Below are 18,799 nucleotides of genomic sequence, written 5' to 3' on the forward strand. Positions count from 1 at the left end.
GGTTGGTTTGAGGGCTGTCTCCACTTCCTGAGCTGAGAAGGGGGAGAAAGATGCCGACAGGCCCTCCAGGTGGGGCGCTGGGAAAATTCTAGAGTTCACACAGCCCTCCCCCCAGGGCGGGCAGGAGTGGGGGCTGGCCATGCAGAGCTGCGGCCAGGACGCTTGCCGTCGGGGACATCGCCGCAGATCCTGCGTTATGTCCAGGAACCCAGCGACTCAACCGCTGCGGGACAGCTGACAGCGGCAAGGTTCGGGGACCCCTGCTCCTAGGCCCTCGCCTCTGGTCTCCCACCACCCTCAGCAACACTAGCTTAAGGCAGGCGGGAGGGTCTTCCTATAGGAAACGGGGCTGGCCGCCTGGGCAGACACCGCTCCCGAGCTGTCGGTGCCGAGCGCTCGGGCCCATCCACCCCACTCGACGGAAGAAGCGACGGCACGAAGGCCTGGGAGCCGCCTCCCCAGGGAGGCTCGCTGCTGGGTGACCTCGGGTGAGTTCCTTGACCCCTCTGGTCCGGTCACGTTGTAAGCCTGGGGAGATGGAGCGGAGGAGGGCAGCGTCCCGGGCACGGCCTCGGGAGGCGCAAGGTCACGATCCGGCCAAGCGCCCCCGCAGCGCCGTCGCCCCCAGGGAGGTGAGGGGACAAGCAAGAATTCTGACGCCGGCGGTCGCGGCCAGCAGGCGCAGGGCGGGAGGCACCGGCTGCCGATCGCCCACCCCCAACCGCCCGGCGGCCCCCGCGCGCTCCCACCCCGCGCGCTCCCCGTACCCCCGCCCCGCGCCCGCTGCCTGCACGGCCCCGGGGGCGCTCCGAGGGCCAGGCCGTGCGCAGGAGACGGCTGGACCCGCCCCGCCCCGAACCTCGCCCGGACCTCGCCCGGACCTCGCCCGGGACTCGCCCCGGACTCGCCTCCCGGAGCCCAGCTCCCCCGGCGCCCGCCGCGGTCGGGAGGACGGAGGGGGGGGGCGGCGATGCGGCCGCCGTTGATTGGTCAGATTCGCTGATTGGCCGGCGCAGGAGCCACTCTCAGCCGCCGCCGCGGTAGCGGGCATCACTCGTTAGGGCTCGGCTCCGCTCGGCTCCGCTCGGCTCCGGGGCCCGAGTGCTCGGCTCGGCTCGGCTCGCCTGCGCGGCCGCGAACCGACTGCCGGGCGTGCGCTGGGGGCGCGGGGCGCGGGGCGCGGGCCTCGGCGGCGGCGGCGGCGGCGGCGGCGGCGGAAGCCTGGTGCCCCCGCCCGCCCGGTCCTCTCGCAGAAGCGGAGGCAGCGCCGCGGGCCGCAGCGGAGCGGGCGCGGGGGGCGGAGGCGAGGGGAGGCGCGAGGGGCGCGGAGCGAGCGCGGCCCACCGGGCGCCGCCGACCCGGCCCAGCGGACGGACGGACGGACAGGAGCGGACGGACGCGGACCGACGCGGCCCCTCCCTGCCGCCGCCGCCCGCCCGCCCGGGGCGCCTACCTCGCCGGCGCCGGGCCCGGGAGCGATGACATCGACGGGGAAGGACGGCGGCGGGGCGCAGCACGCGCAGTATGTGGGGCCCTACCGGCTGGAGAAGACGCTGGGCAAGGGGCAGACAGGTGCGTGCGGGGCGGGCCGGGCCGGCGGACGGGGTGACTTGTCGGGGGAGGGGGGCCGGAGGCCGCGGGTCAGGGTGATCTGGGCACCGGGGGTCACCGGCGGCGCCGGGGAACTGACGAGGACCGGGGCGCCGGGAGAACTGGGGCGCCAGGGCATCGCGGAGGACCGGGGGCGCCGGGGAGGCCGGGGGCGCAGGGACGCACAGGCCCGCCGCGGTCGGGGAGGCCGTGTGGACGGCGCGCGGAGCGGCGCCCAGGAAGGAGGCCGCCCTGAGTGCGCGCTGCAGGCCCGACCCGGCCCGGCTCCGGCCGGCGGCGGCGAACAATGGGCGGCCGGGCGCTGGGTCTCGCCGCGGAGCCCCGCAGGCCGCGCGGTTGCGGTCGGCCGGGCGCGGCCCAAGGACACGCGGCGCGGACGGGGACGCACGGGCCCGGCCCGCGTCCCTCGGCCCCGGCTGCAGGTGCGCGGCCCCGGCCGCATTGTGCGCCGGAGCGATCAGGCCCATTGTGCCGCGGGAGGAGGGGGCCGAGCGGGCGCCCATCTGCCGTCTGCCGCGGCCGCGCTAATAGGCGTGCCGCCCGAGCAGCTGCGCCCCGGGCCGCGCGCCCCCGGCCCCGACCCCGAACTCCGGGTGGCCGACAGGCAGGGAGGCCGCCCGGTGCGGCCCTTGGGCCAACGTGGCCACCCGGGCCAGGCCGGGACCTCGCTCCACGGTGGGAGTAGGAGAATGCCCAGGCCACTGAAAGGGCTGGACAGCGCCTTTCTCCCCTTCCAGCCCCCGGTCAGAATGTCTGCGACACTGCGCTCCCCAGGGGAGGGAGGCTGGTACTGGGCCCGACCAGGACCCGGGCTGTGGATCCTCCCAGGCAACGGGAGCAGAGCCTGGGCCTGCGGGAGGGAGGAGAGGGCTTCCTGGCTGCTTCTGGCTCTTTGGCGATCAGGTTAGGTCCCAACCAGGCGGCCGGTCTCCTCCTCTGGCCCGTGTTCACAGAGCCAGCAGCTTTGTGGGAGGCTGGGCTCAGCCATTTTCTTTCTTCTCCCAGGATGGGCCTTTCCTGGCGCCCAGAGGTCCGATTGGCAGAGATCTCTGGGCCGCCCTTGGACCTAAGACAAGCAGGGGAGCAGAGGGAGGAAGGAGGGCGCAGGATGGGGGCCCGGGAGGCGGCTGCGCTCGCCGGGGGCTGCAGGCCTCCCCAGAGCCCCCAGGGTGGCAGGGAGGTGGAGCCGGAAGGTGGTGTTTGGGAGGAGAACGGGCCAGGTCCGGCTCCATGAAGAGGCCGTGGCTGCGATGTGAGCAGAGAGCGTGAGGTGTCTGGGCTGGGGGGTGCCGTCCCTGTCCCCACTGTGGATGGACAGCCCCCCGTGCCAGCCGCGGAAGCAGTGAGAGCGGTTGGGGCAGGGCCGCAGGGAGTGGGGATGGCCCGGCCGGCCGGAGTGCGAGGAGGAGGAGGTGGCAGACAGCGGGGCTCCTCAGGCTTCCAGTGACGGGTGTTTCCTGGGAGGATCCACCGTCGTTGGTGAACCCCCCGTGGGGGAGGGGCCCGGGGCAGCGAGATGCGGGAGGCAGGGCGCTACCCTGACGAGTGTACCAGTGAAACGTTAGGAGGAGACAGCAGCGCGTGAGCGCCGCCGGGGGAATCGCGCCTGCGAGGCGCCGGCCTCCGTGGGCTCCGCTCGCCTGTGCTCTTTGCTGAGCCTCGCTGTCGCACAGTTAATTACAGGAGGGCTCCCCTGTAATTAACAATCACGAACACAAAAGGGTGTGCTGCGCGTGTGTGTCAACAACACGCCACCACGTGCCGCCGGGGAAGCCGCTCCAGGGGCGCACGAAGCCGCGGCCTGTCCCCCTGAGTGAAACGGCGCTGCCGTCGCCGCGCGGCGACCCCGGGGCGGGGGTCCGTCAGGCCCGTGGGCCCCTGGCCCCACGGGTGGCTGGAGCACCTGCTCCCAGGAGGACCCCGCGTCCCTCCGGGGAAGGGTCCTCTGCTGGGCGGAGGGGGGGCCCTCCGCGCATGCAAGGGCCTGGCCGGGCCCTAGGCCCCGCGTGCCGAGAGCGTTTCGGTTCCCCGGGCCTGTCCTCCCGCTCCGGAAGCCACCGTCTGACCTGAGCGGGGGTCAGGCTGCGGCCCGGCCCCTTGTCTCGTGGCCACGGCCAGCTCAGCCGGTCCCTTCTGTTCTGCACTCGCCCGAGTCCCGTAAAGAGGAAGCTGCGGCCCCCAGGGAGCGTCGGGGGGCGCAAGCGGCATGGGGCAGCGGGGCCTCGGTCCCTCCGTTCCAAGCCGGGGCCTGTTGGAAGGTGGGCCCGCTGCTCGGCCCCACAATGCGGCCTTTGGGGCATCGGACGGGGGTGCCGCTGCCCGCTGCCGAGTGCAGGCGCCGGTGCAGCGGCGCCCCCTGTCTGCTGGGCCCCTCGGGACGGCGGGGTCCAGCCTGAGCTGCGACGGTGTTTGCCGGCCCGAGCAGCGTCGGCCCGGCCCTGGGTGCTGCCAGTCACGCTGGGGGCGGGCTGTGGCCGCAGGGTCTCCCCCTTCTGCCCCTGCTTCTCTGCCCAGGCGCCCCCGACAGCCCGGGGAGGCCTCCGGCAGCCGCGCCGCGGCTTCCGGGGGAGAGATGGGGCGCCGGGCCCTGCCGGGGCAGGGGTCGCTGTGCAGGGAGCGGTCGCTGACAGCCCCTGCCCAGGCCCCCTCCTCTGGGAAAGGCTGCTCCGGCCGGGGCAGGGGTGGGGGCACCCCGGGGGCCCCCGCAGGCGGCGCGGTCGAGGAGGGCACGTTGCCTACGCGAGCCGCGTCATCCTTCCTGTCCCCGGGAACGGCGGGGGGGTGGACGGCAGGCTGCGGGAGCCGTCCTGGGTGCGGGGCCCCCGTTACGCAGTGCGGCGGCCCTTCGGGCACCCCCGCTGGGCAGGAGATGGGAGTGGGGGGCTGAGCAGGGCTCCAGGCTCGCTGGGGAGTGAAAGAGAGGAGGGGGGCATGGGGGCCTCCCTGCCGCTCGCCTGGCTGGGCCCCTCGGATGTCCCCCTCCATGCCCTCGGGGGACCTTTAGGAGAAAGCGTGTGGGGTGCTGGTGGCAGGCAGGCTGGAGAGGAGTCCTGGGTGGAGGGAACGGACAGGCAACTGGGAGGGCAATCGGGCAGGCCTGGGCCGACCAAGGCCAGGGGCCGGGCTCCCTGTGTGGGCTGGCCTCGGGGCAGGGGCAGCGGTGGACGGGGCAGGGGCGCAGGCCTGCGATCGCTGGCCGCGGGTGCCCGCCTGTCGTGCCTGATGGTCGCTGCCCAGGCAGCCCTGGGCCCTGGCGGTGTGAGGGCAGAGTCGGCCGGCCGGTGCACCCAGCCAGGCGCGGGCTGCCGACCGGCCCGACAGGCCAGGAAACCTTCTCGGACGCAGCGCTTGGTCAAGGGCAGCAGCTCCTTGGGCTGGCAGGAGAGCACCGTCCGCTCACGCACGGGCGTGGGGCGAGTGTCCGAGGGCGCAGGACCCTGCGCCCCGAGCGCTGCTCCCGGGTTCCCCGCCCGCCCCCCCGCCCCCGTGCAGGGGTGGGAAAGGCCTGCCAGTGACCCTTGGCAGCCGGCCAGCTCGGGGCAGGCGGTCCCTGTGGCCTCCGGGGGGGCGGCTCCTGCCCTGAAGGACCGGCAGCCTCCTGCAGGCAGGGGTGGGAGGAGTGGCCGTAGGGGGGGCCCAGGGCCCCGGTCGCAGGGCGGCCCCTGCCCGCCATGGCCTGCCGCGGCTCCGGGCTCCTGTGAGATGGCGCAGGCCCCGCCTGCCTCACCACCGGTGGCAGCGGGGGAGGGCGGGCTCTGCAGGAACGTGAGCCCCGGAAGGGGCCTGCCGGGTGGAGCGCACCGGCCGGGCAGGGGCGCAGAGGCACGACCTGCTCTTTGCAGGGCAGCGGCGGCCCCGGCGTGGCTCTGGCTGTGGGCTCCCCGCAGGCATCACCGAGGCCCGGCGCCCCGGCCCCGGGCTCCCAGCAGGACGCAGGAAGAGCCGGGGCCCTTGCGGGGGGTCTGCGGCGTGGTCTCGGCCGTGCCGCGTGCCCGGGGTGTGGATCCGTCTCCAGACCCGTCCCGAGCAGGCGTGCCCGTGCACCGGTGGGGCCAGACCTGGCCCCACTTTCCCCACGAAAGGTGGCTACTGCAGCCGCGGCCCCAAGGTTCCGAGGGCAGCCTGGGTCCAGCAGGTTATTCCCGGGGCTCCAGGGGTCGACCCCGCTGGGGAGGCGGCCGCCCTGGTCTGTGCTGTGGCCGCGGGCTCCAAGCGGCTCCAGGTCCCGCTCCTTCCTGCTGGGGGTGGGAGGTGGACTGGGGCCTCCGGGGCCGGCCCCCTGACCAGCCACCTCAAGGACGCGTGACGCCAGGGCGCTCCGCTGCCCACCCCGGCGCCGCACCAGCCCTGGGCTGGGCCCGAGCGCGTGCGCCTTCCCTGCCGCGTGCACCTTCCTCTGGCTCTTTCTCCCTCATCTGTCACCCCCAGTGTTTGTCTGTGAGTGACCTCTGGGCCTTAACACGTAAGTGGAGGCGGGAGGGTGTGGGCCAGGCCGCAGCCCGGTCTGCGTCCGCCTTGCCAGTGTGGCAGCCGCTCGGCCCCAGCTGGCTGTGCCGCCGGCGTCTGTGGCGACCGTGGGAGGGTCCGTGGCTGGCGATCGCGCAGGGCAGTTACGGCGCCTTCGTGCTCCGGTGTGGAGAGCACTGTGCCTTTGAGGCCCCTGGATGCAGACCCGGCTTCTGTGGGGACTTGGGAGGGTCCGGCCGCTCTGAGGTCAGCGCCTGGGCCGGGCGGCGGTGCGGAGAGCGGAGGCGGCTGGGCTCCGCGTGTACCGCTGTGGGGCTGCGCCTGGAGCGCCCCGGGCCCAGGGCCCCGCGCCTGCGTCCCCTCTGCGGACAGTGTCCCCGCGGTCTCCTGGAAGCTGGGGCCAGCGGCCTGCCGGTGCGGGAGTGGAGCAGAGGCGCTTGCGTCCTGCCTGTGGCCCCTGGTCATCCTCGCGGGCCTGGGCCTGCAGCCGCCGGGCCCGGCCCAGGGCGCCTGGTGGCCACTGGGAGCCCCCGGGAGGCTCCGGCCCTCGGTCGCTGAGGGGCTCTGGGCCTCAGGCCCCCAGCGGGGTCTCGGGGCTCTGTGGCTGGGGACAGTGTCGGGCATGTCCTCAGCCCGGGGTCTGTCAGGGCCACCCGCGCCTCGGGGGAGGGAGGGACCCCGGCTGCCCTGGGGTGCCGGTCGCGGTGCTGCCCGGGTCTGCAGGAAGTCCCCTTCACGTGGAAGGTCTGCTGCCCTGGACGGAAGCTCCGCCGCCCTCTCGGGTGCCAGGTGCGGTCAGCCCCTCGGTCGCCTGCAGGTGGCCGAAGTGTCCCGGCACCAGGTGTCAGGCCCAGGTGGCCCTCCGGGAGCCTGCCCGCCGTCCTGGGTCCCGGGTCCCGGCCAGGGACGGCCGAGCAGCCCGCGGCCTTGCCCCAGGGGTGCCGCTGGCCAGCTGCCTCGGCTCCGGACGAGGTGGAGGCTGGGCTGGGCAGGGGCCGCGGGGACAAAGCAGGGACTGTGTGGGCCGGGCCCTGCGAGGCGGCCCAGGCCTTGTTCTGCAGCCTCTGAGGGCCAGTGTTCCCGGCCGGCAGCGGGGCGCCCCCGCCCCCGCCGCCCGTCAGAGCCGCTCGAGAGAAGGGCGCCTTTCTTCCACGGCCGTTTCCCCGAGCGTTCGCTTCGCCCTGGGCGCCTGGGAGGCCGCAGATGGGCCTCGGCGTCCTCCCTGTGCTCGACGGCAGCACCTTCGGGTGCGTTTCCGGCTCCCGTGGGCAGATGCCTGCGCAGCCCCTGCCACCCGTCCCCGGGGCCAGGCGCCCTGGCCTGGCGGGCCGCCAAGTCCCCCACGGGGCCCAGGGCCGGGGACCCCGAGTGGCCTCCTGCCGGCCCGTCCAAGGGAGGGTGGGAGAAGCGGGGCCTGTGCTTCTGGGCTGGGACCGGGGTGAGGGAGGGCCCAGAGCATCCAGGCGCCGGCACCAGCGCCGCCCACTCGGGGCTCAGGCTGGGCCCGAGGGTCTCAGTGGGGCAGGGCTGGCCTTGTGGGCCCAGGGCAGAGGTGGAGGCGGCCTGAGCGACGGAGCCAGAGCCTGGGACACGCCAGGCCGCCGCTTCGACCCGGCGCCGTGGGCGGCTGCGGGTGAGGAATGTGGCGTCCGCGCGGGCGGCCAGGCCGGCTTCTCCGGCTCGCTGCAGAGCTGCGGGCGGCTGCCGGCCTGGCCGAGGGCTGGGGCGGGGGCTGGGGGGTCGGCCGAGGCGGCAGAGCCCCGCGGGCCCTGTGTGGGGCAGGTGGCTGCCCCCGAGCCTCTCGCCTCTCCTCCTGACCGGCCGAGGCCTGGAGCACGGCCCGAGGCCAGACGCTGAGGGGCCGGCCCGTGTGTGGGAGGGAGCTGGGCGGGACGCACCGTCCCAGACCTGAGCCCACCGCCCCCCAGGAGCCAGCCTGGCAGCACAGAGCGCTGTGCCCACGTGCCTCTGGGTCAGCCTGCCTGCGGGCCGCTGCGGCAGCACCCCCCCCCGCCCCCGTGCTTGGGGCCGAGCCCAGACTCTGCTGAGGGAGCACCGCGTGTCCCGGTGCCTCGGCTTCCTCGTTCCCGCCCAGGCGTGATGGAGGGCCAGGACGCGCTTGCTTGGGGCTGAGCGGGGCCTGGGTTCTGTGTCCTGTGTCGTCCGCGGAGCCTGGAACAGCCCCCACCTGGGTGGGGCTGCGGTGGGGAGCGCAGACGTGCGTGGGGTGGGCCGCCCCCTCCGCGGGGGGACTTCCGGGGAGCCCCTGCTCTTGCACCTGCCAGCAGGGGCAGTGGGCGGGGACCGTGGCAGGGCTGAGCCTGCTTAGAGGCGGGGGTGGGGGGTGGGCGGCGGGCGGCTGGGGGTGCTCCCCTCTCTTCCTGTGCCACTGGGGGCCGTGCTGCCCCGGGGCGTGGCCCTGCCCGGCCTGCGTCCCTGCGGGGCTGCCCTCTCCCCTGCTGCCCCCTGCCCTGCGCGCCACGCGGGGGGGGGTCCTGCGCCGGCGTCTGGGACCGCGGTCGGGCCCAACCTGCGGTTCCTTTGCACGTGGCACTTTCAGACCCAGGGAGAGGGCCTGGACCCGCGAGCCCACACCGCCCGGGACGCACGGCCCGCTCCGCGCTGCTCCGCGCCCCCGCAGCCCAGGCGTGTTGGCTGTACGTGCGTCTGAAAGAGAAACTTAAATAGCTCAGCGGCATCGCCACCGCCCGAGACGTGAGCGTGGCTTCCTGGCCCCGTGGGAGGCCGGCCGGACTGCGGGGTTCTCCTCCTCCAGCGGTTTCCGGGAGTGCGGGTCTCCCCCGCGGGCTGCGCCCCCGCCGCCGCGCCCCGGGTCCTCCCTGGGCATCTGCCTCGCAGGCCCCGGGGTCCTGAGGCTCGGCCCGTGCCCCCGGGAGGTGCTGGTGCCGGCAGAGCCCCGCGTGGGCAGAGTGTGACCTGTGCCGCTCCTTGTGGCTGGGCCCTGACCCCTGACCCCTCGGGTTCTGGGAACCCGGGCCTCCCTCAGTCACGGGACAGACAGGGCGTGAGGCGGCAGAGCCCAGGCTGGTGGCCGAGGCCTTGACCACCCACCGGCCAGGCCGCCGGCTCTGTCCTTGCGGGGCCCTCTGCCAATGTGCCTGGCACGTGGCTTCCGCACGCGGCCGCGCCCGGGAGCTGCTGCTGCTCGGACCCGCGCTGCCCCCTGCGCCCGGGCTCAGGCGGGTGCACAGAGGCCCCGCCTGCGGGGGCTGTGCTCTCTCGCCTGTGAGTCACCGTCTCCCCGTCTCCCCGCGCGGGGCTGCCCGCCGCCCTCCCTGCCCCTCACCGGCCCACGCGGCAGCCTGCAGCCGCGGCCCTCCCTCCCAGGGTCCAGGGTGAGCGGCGCGGCCTGCAGGCGGCGGCCCCATCTCCGCCGCACCCCCCGGGGGGCCGGTGAGGGTGAGGCGGGGCAAGCCCTGGGGCCTGGGAGGCAGCCTCTCCAGGACCGACGGCCCGGCTGAGGGCGGGAGCTGTCCAGCACCGCCGTGCTGAACTCCGCACTCCGCTCCCGCCGACAGTGGGCCCTCCACCCCGGCAGCCGGGCCGGCCCGGCAGGCCCTGCCTCCGTGTCCCGCCGCGGGGCTGGCTCCGAGGCAACGAGGCGTGGGAGGCCCTGGCTGTGCTGGGAGCACCCCGTCCCGTCCGCACCAGAGAAGCCGGCGGCCCGCTGCCCTGGGGCTGCGGCCGACCCTCCGGGGGCCAGGTGCCGCCGGTGAGGGGGCCTCTGGGGCCCCGTGCGGCGGGGCTGGCACATTGTGGCCGGGCGCCTGGCTCCCTCCTGGGACCCCTCGTCACAGGGTCTGGTGGCCTGAGGGGGAAGCAAAGCCGGAGCTCCTTGCAGGACACCGGGCTGTCGGGGAGGTCGGGGGCAGCCAGCTGTGGGCCGGGCCTTGGGGTGCTGGAGGGCGTCGCGCCTGGACTCTGAGCCTGGCCCCTGGCCCCTACGCCTCCCCCGGCCCTCCCGCGCCCCGGGCTGTGCTGGGCTGGGGGGCTCCGCTGAAGGCCCGAGGCCGGGGGTGGGGCGGGCGTGCGCCGGCGGCGGCGAGAATTTAGGGGCTGGCTGGCTCTAAACCCCAAACCCCGCAGGGCTTAGAACCAACCCAGGGGTGGGCGCCGCGGGCTTGGTGGGGGGCGGGGGAGCCCCGGGGACGACCGGGACTTGCGGGCAGGCCCGTGTATGCGCCCCCCCTCCCCCGCCGGCCGCGGGTGCTCAGACCCGAGCTCCTCCGCCCGCTTTGGGGGCGGCTGGCCCTGGGGCCTCAAACCGCGGGGCCCTGCAGTGCTGCCCGCTCCGCAGTGCGCGCGCCCCCGGGGTCCCTGCCCTGGTGATTGGGAGGGGGCGCGGGTCCCGGGTGGGTCACTTGGGGGTCGGGAGTGGCCGTCCCCCCACCTGGAGACCAGGGAGGGGCCCGTCCCTGACGCAGCTCACGCCGTCCCTGGTCCAGAGGTCGCTGTGGGGACCGCCTTTCCACCCGGTGACGCTGGTGCTGCCCCGTTAGGAGCCAGGCTGGGGGCAGGTGACCCGCAGGGGACTCGGGACAGCAGCCACATCCGGGCGAGGCCCTGGGGCCCCAGAGATGCCCTGGGCCGGGTGGGGGCCGCAACCTCCCAGCCCATTCCCTGCCCTTCCGTCTAAGGGACACAGCAGGCCCCCCCAGGTGCCTGTGGGTGCCAGCCCGCTGGGCCCGGGTGGCTCGCGTGGGGCTCAGTGCTGCCAGGCCCCCCAGGGACCGGGCTGGCTCTGCTGGGGATGGGCCTCCCTGGGCAGAGACCCGGCGGCGGCCCGGGCCTGTCCCTGCCTGTCCTGCTGGGCCTGGGGCTCCGGCCACCTCTGCACGTGTGCTGCAGGGGTCCCTCGGTGGGGCCTGGGGAGGACAGCGGCCGCCGGGCCCGCTGGACACGGCGGCAAGGCCGGGGGCCGCTTGGCTGAGGGGTGTCCTCAGGGGCGGTGGGGCTGGCCTTTCGGCAGGAGCCCAGCGGGCAGCAGGGGGCTGCGGGCTTGTCCCGCATGCTCTCGTGGGGTCTCTGAGGTTCCTTGTTGGGCCTCGGGGGGCCACAGACCAGCACCGACCCCCGTGGGGGCCCCTTTTCTCTGGGCCCCTGGGCTGGCGCTGGGCCGGGCCCGGAGAAAGGAGGCGCACGTTGTCACGAGGGCCTTGCTGCCTGGCCTCAGGGCGCGGGCGCTGCAGGCGGGGAGCAGCGGGTCTCAGGGGTGTGGCCCCGGCGCGCCCTGCAGAGGCCCGTGGGGCTGGGAGCCGCAGCCCCGGGCTGCGCGTTGGTGGGTGGCTGGCACGTGGGGGGCGGCGTGGGCTCTTGTCCCGGGGGGCACCCCCCCCGACGCCCCGGCCGCCTGGCCGGGCACCGGCCCGGGCGGGAAGGAGTTGCCGAGGCGGACATCCCACCTGCGCCGGCCCCGGACCACGGACGGCCCTCCCCCCACCGCCTCCCGGGAACAGCCTCAGGCGCTGGCTCCAGGCCTGGCCGACTGGGAGGACAGGGCCCAGCTGGGCGGGCAGGCGGTGTCCGCCTCTCTCCTCCCTCTGTGTCCTTCGAGCGAGCTGCCCACTGCCCGCTAAGCAGATTCTATTCTTACCCCGCACTGGGATCACATCGCCCGGACCCTTCCGGGGAGGGGCAGGCCCTCGCGGCGCCTGACCCAGCTGGGTGGGGGTGGGGCTCAGGCCTCCCGCCTCGGCTTCCCGCGTCCTGCAGGCGCTGCCGGCCGCCCGTGTCTGCCCGGCCCCCACTGCAGCCCCGCTCCCGGCCGGGTGCTCTGGAAGCCGGGGTCGGCTCGCCTGTGCAGGGACACCAGCAGGAGACCGAGGCCCCAGCAGCCCCCCTCCTCTTGGCCGAGTTGCCCAGGGGACCCCGAGGGCCGGTCTCCGGGGAGGAGCTAGGAAGAGGCCATGGCTCGTGTCCCCAGCTGCCCCGGCCCCGCGAGCGGGGAGGGGCACCGACTCGCCAAGGGGCCAGGAGGGTGGGACCCGGGACCCCCGTGTGGCTGGGGAAACCGTGTCAGCAGGGAGATTTTTAAATGAGTCGCGTTTTCTTTCTTGAAGCTAAATCCAAAGTTGACAAAGCAGAGCAGCCCCTCAGCCCCGCCGTCCACAGAGACAACCAGGTTTTTGTGCCGACCAGAGGCGCTCACCTGCCCCACAGCCACCAGCCTCCAGTCCCTTCCCTCGCCCGCCCGCCCCACCACAGAGGCCCAGGCGGCCTCCCGGCTGTCCCGTGGCGGGGCTGCGCCCTCCTCTGCTCGACCACCGGCCGGCGGATGCGGGAGCCGTGTCCAGCTCGGCGGGGCGGGGGCTGCGGGGAAGCACTTCCCCACCCGGCTTGGAGGCGAGGCTTGGCCTGGCTCTGGCCCCGGGGCTCCCCACGCCCAGCAAGCGTGCGTGGACTCAGTTGGGGTTGCCGCTGCCCACCGGAGAGGGTGGCCGGTCTGTGATGGGCTGCGTCTGTCAGTGGGTGTCTCGACACCGGCGGGGCCCCCTCGGGCTTCCCAGGGTAGACTTCCGCCCTCATCCCTGCGGCCCCCCATCGCTGTCCTGCCCTCCCTGGGGCCTGGCGGGGTCAGAGCTCGGCTGGGCAGCGGGGCCTGGACCCCAGGTGGCCCACCTCTGCCCGGGACTCCTCCATCCCCAGCCAGACCCTCAGCCACTGACGCCGAGTCGCTCCTACCGTGCACCACGGACCTGTCCCTCCACTGCCTGCCCCACCCCACACGCCCGTGCGGCCCTGGCCGCCCCACGGCCTTCACACCGCAGCTGTGCCCTGGCCCCGGAGCCCTGCCTCCCCGCACACGGCCCACGGCCTCGCCGTCACGGCGGCCCCTGCGCCTGGCCACCCACCGTCCCGCCCCCGGCCTGCAGGGCTTGGCCGGCCCCCAGCATCCGCCCCCAGGCCGGAGGCTTCGGAAACTAGGGCACCAGCTGAAAAAAAAAACAATTTACCAGATTGAATTACTGAAGAGTTCCTGGATTCAATCAAAATATTTCATTGGTCTAATCTTACAGTATTGAATTGAAAAGGCAGTTAATAAAAATCTAGTGTGGCCACGGGCCCTGAGGGACTAGAGGGGGCCCCTCCTCCAGCCAGGAGGGCCGGCGCCGGGGGAAGGGCAGGCCCCGGGGGGCGCCCCCTGGGGCTGCCGGGCTCACAGCGCCGGGAGCCTGGATGCGGCGGCGGGGCCCCGGGCCGAGCGTGACAGGCAGGGCAGCAGGCCTGGCCCCCGGGGGCGCCCAGCATCGATGGCCTGTGCCCGGAGAAGGCGGGACGGACGGCTGGGCAGGCGAGCGCCCCCTGGCGAGGGTGGGGGGTCCTGCCGTGTCGGGGGGAGCCCCTGCCTGGAGGTGGGGACGCGACGGGAACCAGTGTGGGCAGGAGCGTCCGTCCTGCTGCCTGGCTCCAGGGAGAGCGGGGGTGGGGGGCAGGTGGGCCTGCCTGGGGGCTCCTGGCCTTGGGGGCGTCGGTGCTAGAATGGGAGGAAGCAGGGTGGGGGTGGGGAGGGAGGAGGAGGGGTGCCCTGTTGCATCATACGCCCCCTGGGTCCCCAGCTGCCTCCGTGGTCGCCATGGCAACCATGGAGCTGCCGGGCTGGGCAACCAACCCCCCTCAGCTGGGGAGAGGGAATCCCCGCCCCCTCCCCGCCCAGTGCCACCTCAGGGTGGGGGTCTGGACGGCCTCTGGCCGGGCCACCCCTCCCCTGGCCTGCACGCCCCGCGGCCCCATGGCCCCACGGCCCCGCCTCCTGCCGGTGGGGCCCAGCCCAGGACCGCAGCCCTCGGAAGGAACCGGGTGGACGTGGTTTTCGCAGGGTTGAGCCCTGGGCCCCAGGCTCCGGGACCCGCAGGGGAGGTAGCCCCGGGACATCGGGGCCCCCGGCAGGAAGAGGGGCTCGCTTCCGGGACCCCCACATCTCGGCCTCCAGCCCCACCAGCCCTGCCCCCTGCCACTCCTGGGCCACATGCCTGAGCCTGGGGGCCGCCCGCCGGGGCCTGTCCTCGGGCCCATCCCAGCCCGGGGCCCTCGGAGGCTGCCCTGCGGGGGCAGGGGCCGCAGGGCCTGCGGGCTGGGCGCGTGCGCGTCCTCCTTGGCTCCTGTGAGGACGGCGAGCGTTGGCGGGTTTCTACGTCAGAGCCCCTTCGCCCTGCGGGCCCGCTGCCGCCCCCTCCGAGTCAACGCTGCCCGGAGCGCGGCCAGGAGCGCGCCCGGGTGGCAGCCGAGCCCCGCCCCCTGCAGCCCGCGTGCCTGTGACCTCGCGGCTCGGGCAGAGGCAGCCGGGCGGGGGCTGCCGGGGGGGGGGGGGAGCAGATTTTAGGGAGCAAGCCAGGGCTCACGGCACGAAAGGGAGCAGGCGTCCATGAACCCTGGCCCGCCGTCGCGTGGGCCGCCGGCCGCCTGGATCTGCTGCTCCCGCGCTGGGCGCCCCCAGGCCGGGGGCCTTGCTGCCCAAGGGGCACCCAGGGGCCGGCCTCGCGGGGGCCGAGGGGCTGCGCCGGGACGGTGGCGCTGTGCACGGCAGGGCTGGTCACGCCGCGGCGGCTGCTGGGCGTTTTTGCCACCTGGGCTGCTTCTGCTCACTCCTGTCGCCTCAGTCGGCCGGGAGCTCACCTGGGGCGGCAGGTGCAGGCGAGGCTGCCTGCTGGTCGCTGCCCTTTGAGTGGCCGGGGCTGCCCTTTCCCCGGGAGCTGGCCTCAGGGTGGGCAGGGCAGGGGGCTGCACCCCGGCCGCCTCTGGTGGATGCCCCACAGGGGGCTGGGTCCGGGACCACGTGGGCCGCCACCAGCCCCCAGCGCAGGACAGGTTGGCGGGGCCGGAGGAGGGGACTTTGGAGGCTGACATCACGGGAGAGCTTTGCCTGGCCTTCTGGGCAGGACGCAGGTGTCGGGAGGCTGGGCTGGGGCTCCCGGCCGGTGGGGGCCGCACCAGCCGCCTGCCCTGACCCCCGGCCCAGCTGAAGGCGCCGGAAGGGAGGGGGAGGGGAGAGCTCTGAGTGCTGCCTGCTTTTTCTGCTCCGTCGCTATGGCAACAGATGGCGGTTTGGCAGGAGAGAGGAGCGGGAAGGCTTTGTATGAGGCGGCTCGGGGCTTACACACCAGCTGGGGACCCTTCGGGGGCGGGGCCGGTGGGGGGCCGGTGAGCGGCTCCTCCCCCGGGCCCCCGGGGCAGCCCCTGGGCCCCTGCAGCTCCCAGGGGGCCCACCCGCCCCTGCCCACTCCTGGGACGGAGGACAGTTGGGAGAAAGGCCGTTGCCCCTACCTGGACGCCCTGAAGGCCCGAGTCAGCGGGCAGACCGGGGCCGCAGGTGGGCAGTGGGTGTGTCTCTGCCCCCCCCAATCCCTGAGGTCGGGAGGAGGCCTGGCTGGGGCGCAGCAGCCTCACCGTGGGACCACTGGAGGCAGGGTGCCCCCCCGCCGAGGCCCGTCCCCCGCAAGCACTGCCCCGCAAGCGTGTCCGCCAGGCCAGACCTCGCGTGCCCTCTGCCACCAGGCAGGGCCGGGGCGGGGGCGCTTCCGCTGCAAGATGCTCACCCGGCCCGCAGACCCCGCCCGTCCTGCTGAACTCGGCCCAGGAGGAGCCGCCTGCCCGGCCTGCAGGGCAGGCTGGGCGCTGGGGCTGGTTTCCCTGGGGCACCCGCAGCCCCCCGTGGGACCAGCAGGGCCTGCCTTGGGGTCGCGGTGTGGGGCCCAGTGCCCGGGAGCCCCCGGCAATGCCCTCTCCGCCCGCACGAGTCTCCCCGTGGTGTCCCTGGAACCCCCACGGGCAGCCTGGGCCCCAGGCTGTGCGCCCTGACCCACCACCCGCTCCCCTCAGCCCGGAACCCTGCTCTGCCCCTCCCCTCCTACTGCCCCGAGCCCCTTGGGAAGGCCTGCAGGGGCGCCCTCCAGGGTCGCTGCCTCTGGACGGGGTGCCCCGTCAAGGCCCTGGGCTGGTGTGGTAGGGGAGGGGCAGGCTCACCCCCCCACCCCAGCCCGGGTGGCCTGGCGCCATTCTAGGACGTCCTGTGCGCCTCCCTCCCCTCCCCCACTGTCCTCCACGGCAGGCGGCAGGTGCGCTGACACCTGCCCCTGGGTCCGGAGGGGCGTGGTGCATCGGCGCCTGTGGGCTGGGCTCAGCCTTGTCTCGGGACCCTGGTGTCCCCAGGTCAGTGCCTTCCGCGGCAGAGCTGGTAGGGGCCGGGAGGGGGCACCCAACCAGAGCCCAAGGTCAGTGGGACCTGCTGCGCCCCTCACTCCACCGGCCCCTCGTGCCACCTTCTGGGGACACTGGTGGTTGAGGGGCGGGGGGGGGGCATGTGGCCCCCTGGGGCGAGCTCAGCCAGGGAGGCCGAGGCCAAGGGCAGCCCCGGCCAGTGGCCCGGGCTGCCGGGCAAAGGACCTTGGTCCCGGGGCTTGGGGTGTGTGCCTGTGGCAGCCGCGCCTGGGGCCACGGGGCCAGCCTGCCGCTCCCCGTTGTTGGAGGGGCCCCGTGAAGAGGGGGCCCCTCCCGGGGGGACCAGGCGCCCGCCCCACGTCCTGGATGCCACTTCCTCACGGCCCTCACGAGAAGACGGCGAGGGCTTGCTCGCGGCCGCCTCGCGCCCACCATGTTGGACCTCGTCCCTGGCTGCTCGGGGTCCCGGCGTGGAGCGAGGGAGGCCGCCGCCCTACACCCGCAGGGCCCCGCTGCGTTTGCAGCCCCCCGGGCCTGATGCTGGCACCCCAGCCTCTCGGCGCCCCTGGTCCCCGCCGCCTGCCCCGGCCGTCCTTCCCGCGGTTCCCAGAATGCTTTGAGAGCTGGCCTTCCCACGCCAGGCTCCCTCCTTCTAAATCCAGGGTCTGGGGCCAAGGAGAAGGAAACGTGAGGGAGCCGGGTCTGTCTGGTTGGGGGACAGCCCCAGCCTGACTCAGCCGAGGGCCGCCCCCCCCCACTGCCCCACCCCTTCCTGAGCCCTGCCGCCTCCTCCCTGTCACGGTCACCGGGGCAGCGGAGCCCTCGGGACCAGCCCTCTCCCGCTTCCTTCCCTCTCAGCACAGCGCCTCGGGCCGCCTGCCTGGGGGACGCCTCCAGGCCCCCCCGCCCCACCCCGCCGCAGGCGCTGCTCCCGGCCCCAGGCATGTTGAGTCCACACCAGCCTGGGGGGCGGGGGGCGGCGCAGGGTCTGCCCCCGTTCCTGAGCCTGCAGACCTGGGCGCTTGGCCTCCAGCAGGGGCCCCGCATCTCGCCCCTTCTCAGCTTTGACCTTGGGAGTCTGGCCGGGGTCGTGCTGGGAGGAGGGTCTGTGTCCCCAGGAGGGTCACAGCGCCCGCCACCCCCACCCCTGTCCGTAACCCTCGGGCTCCGATGGGCGGCTCCTTTCAGCGTCTTCCCCTAGATCCAGTGCAGAGCTAGGAGGCAGCCTGTGGGGCTGATGTCTTCTGAATTTGGGGGCTCTGGTCCAAGCCCCTGGAGGCTGCCCATCTTTACCAGGCCGGAGTGGGCCGCCAAGCCCCGACCCTGACTGCAGCCCCCCGCCCCGCTGCGCCCCGACCTGGGGCTGTGGAGACGGTGTTCCCGGGGAGAGGCCTTGGTCGGGAATAGCCCGGCCTTATGGAAGGAGCTGGGGAACGGCCCCCCACCTCCCTTCCTCCTTGGATCCAGGGCCCCTCGGGGGTGGGGGCGGTGCCAGTCTGTCTGGAAGAGGGGACAGCAGCGCCCCCCTTGCCTTGTTGGGGAGCCGGGGGTGGGGAGGGCAGGGAGCTCCGCAGAGGCAGCCTCGCGGCTGGAGGGCGTGTGAAATATTTCAGGGCTTAATTAATTTAATTTGAGAGATTCCTTTTCGGAGCGTGAACAGTTGTCTCCCAAGAGACGCACCCCCCACCTTCCCCCCCGCCTGCCAGGCGCTGGTGGGCGAGGGAAGCGGCGAGTCGGTCTCGAGAGGAGCCGAGCTGCGGTGCCCAGCCTCCCCGCCTCTGCCCCTGGCGCCTGCGTCGGGGTGTCCTTCCTGCCACCCGGGGAGTGCGCGCGGGGGTGTGAACCAGGGGCCCCGCGCGTGGGGCTGTGGGCGTGCGGCTGCGGCGGGCAGGGCCGCCCTGGATGGGGACGGTGGGTGCGCCAGCGAGGACGCGGTGCCGCGGGTGGGGCGCGTCTCCCCCCCCCCGCCGCCCCCCGAATGGAGGAGGAGGGGAGGCTGAGCGAACTGGGGCGCCTGCTCAGCCCACGGCGAGCCAGGGCAGGGGGCGCACGGCGGGAAAGGAGGTCGCGCGGCGGGGGCGCGGGAAGAGGGCCTCCGGGGCCGGCCAACGAGGCGGGGCGAGCGGCGCGCCGATGGCCGCGCCACACACGCGCAGCCCGAGTCCGCGGAGCCCGGTGCGGCGTCCGCGGGGCTGGCACGGAGGCCCGAGCGCGCGGGCCCCGGAGCGTCTGCAATGGGCCTGCTGGGCCTGGGTGCCCCCGGGCGCCGCCCCCGCCCCCGCCCCCGCCTCCGGCTGCGCCTCCGCCTGCGAGGAAGGAACTGGAAGCCAGACGAGAGCGCAGGAGCATGGGGCTCCGGCCCCAGGCACAGGAGGGGAGGGGTGGCCGCCGAGGCTTGGGCTGGGTGGGGGCGGCCCCCAAAACTGTCCTCTAGCGCCTGGGCTCAGAGCCCCCGGTCTAGGCTTCTGGCTGCTGTCCTCTCGTCCCAGGTAGACAGGTCGCCGCCTGGCTGTGACCTTCAGGACGAGCGGGTCCGGGTCTAGGC

The 18,799-nt window shown here is 74.7% G+C and overlaps 1 protein-coding gene across 6 annotated transcripts in view; it reads left to right on the forward strand.

Annotated features, from left to right (window-relative positions):
• The first annotated feature begins 1,439 nt into the window (after positions 1-1,439).
• The window catches only part of BRSK2 (BR serine/threonine kinase 2), a 39,877-nt gene continuing 22,517 nt past the window's right edge, over positions 1,440-18,799 (forward strand). For all 6 annotated transcript variants that reach the window (XR_008528923.1, XR_008528924.1, XM_054570707.1 and 3 more), the window contains exon 1: positions 1,440-1,572. Coding sequence is in view for 4 of the 6 variants with exons in the window: in XM_054570707.1 (XP_054426682.1) it covers positions 1,479-1,572 (94 nt within the window). In the remaining 2 variants the exon portion in view is untranslated. The remainder of the gene's footprint in view (positions 1,573-18,799) is intronic.

The sequence above is a fragment of the Pteronotus mesoamericanus genome, unplaced genomic scaffold (assembly GCF_021234165.1).
Source record: "Pteronotus mesoamericanus isolate MK-2021 breed Mesoamerican mustached bat unplaced genomic scaffold, CSHL_Meso_final contig_214, whole genome shotgun sequence".
NCBI classification, from domain to species: Eukaryota; Metazoa; Chordata; class Mammalia; order Chiroptera; family Mormoopidae; genus Pteronotus; species Pteronotus mesoamericanus.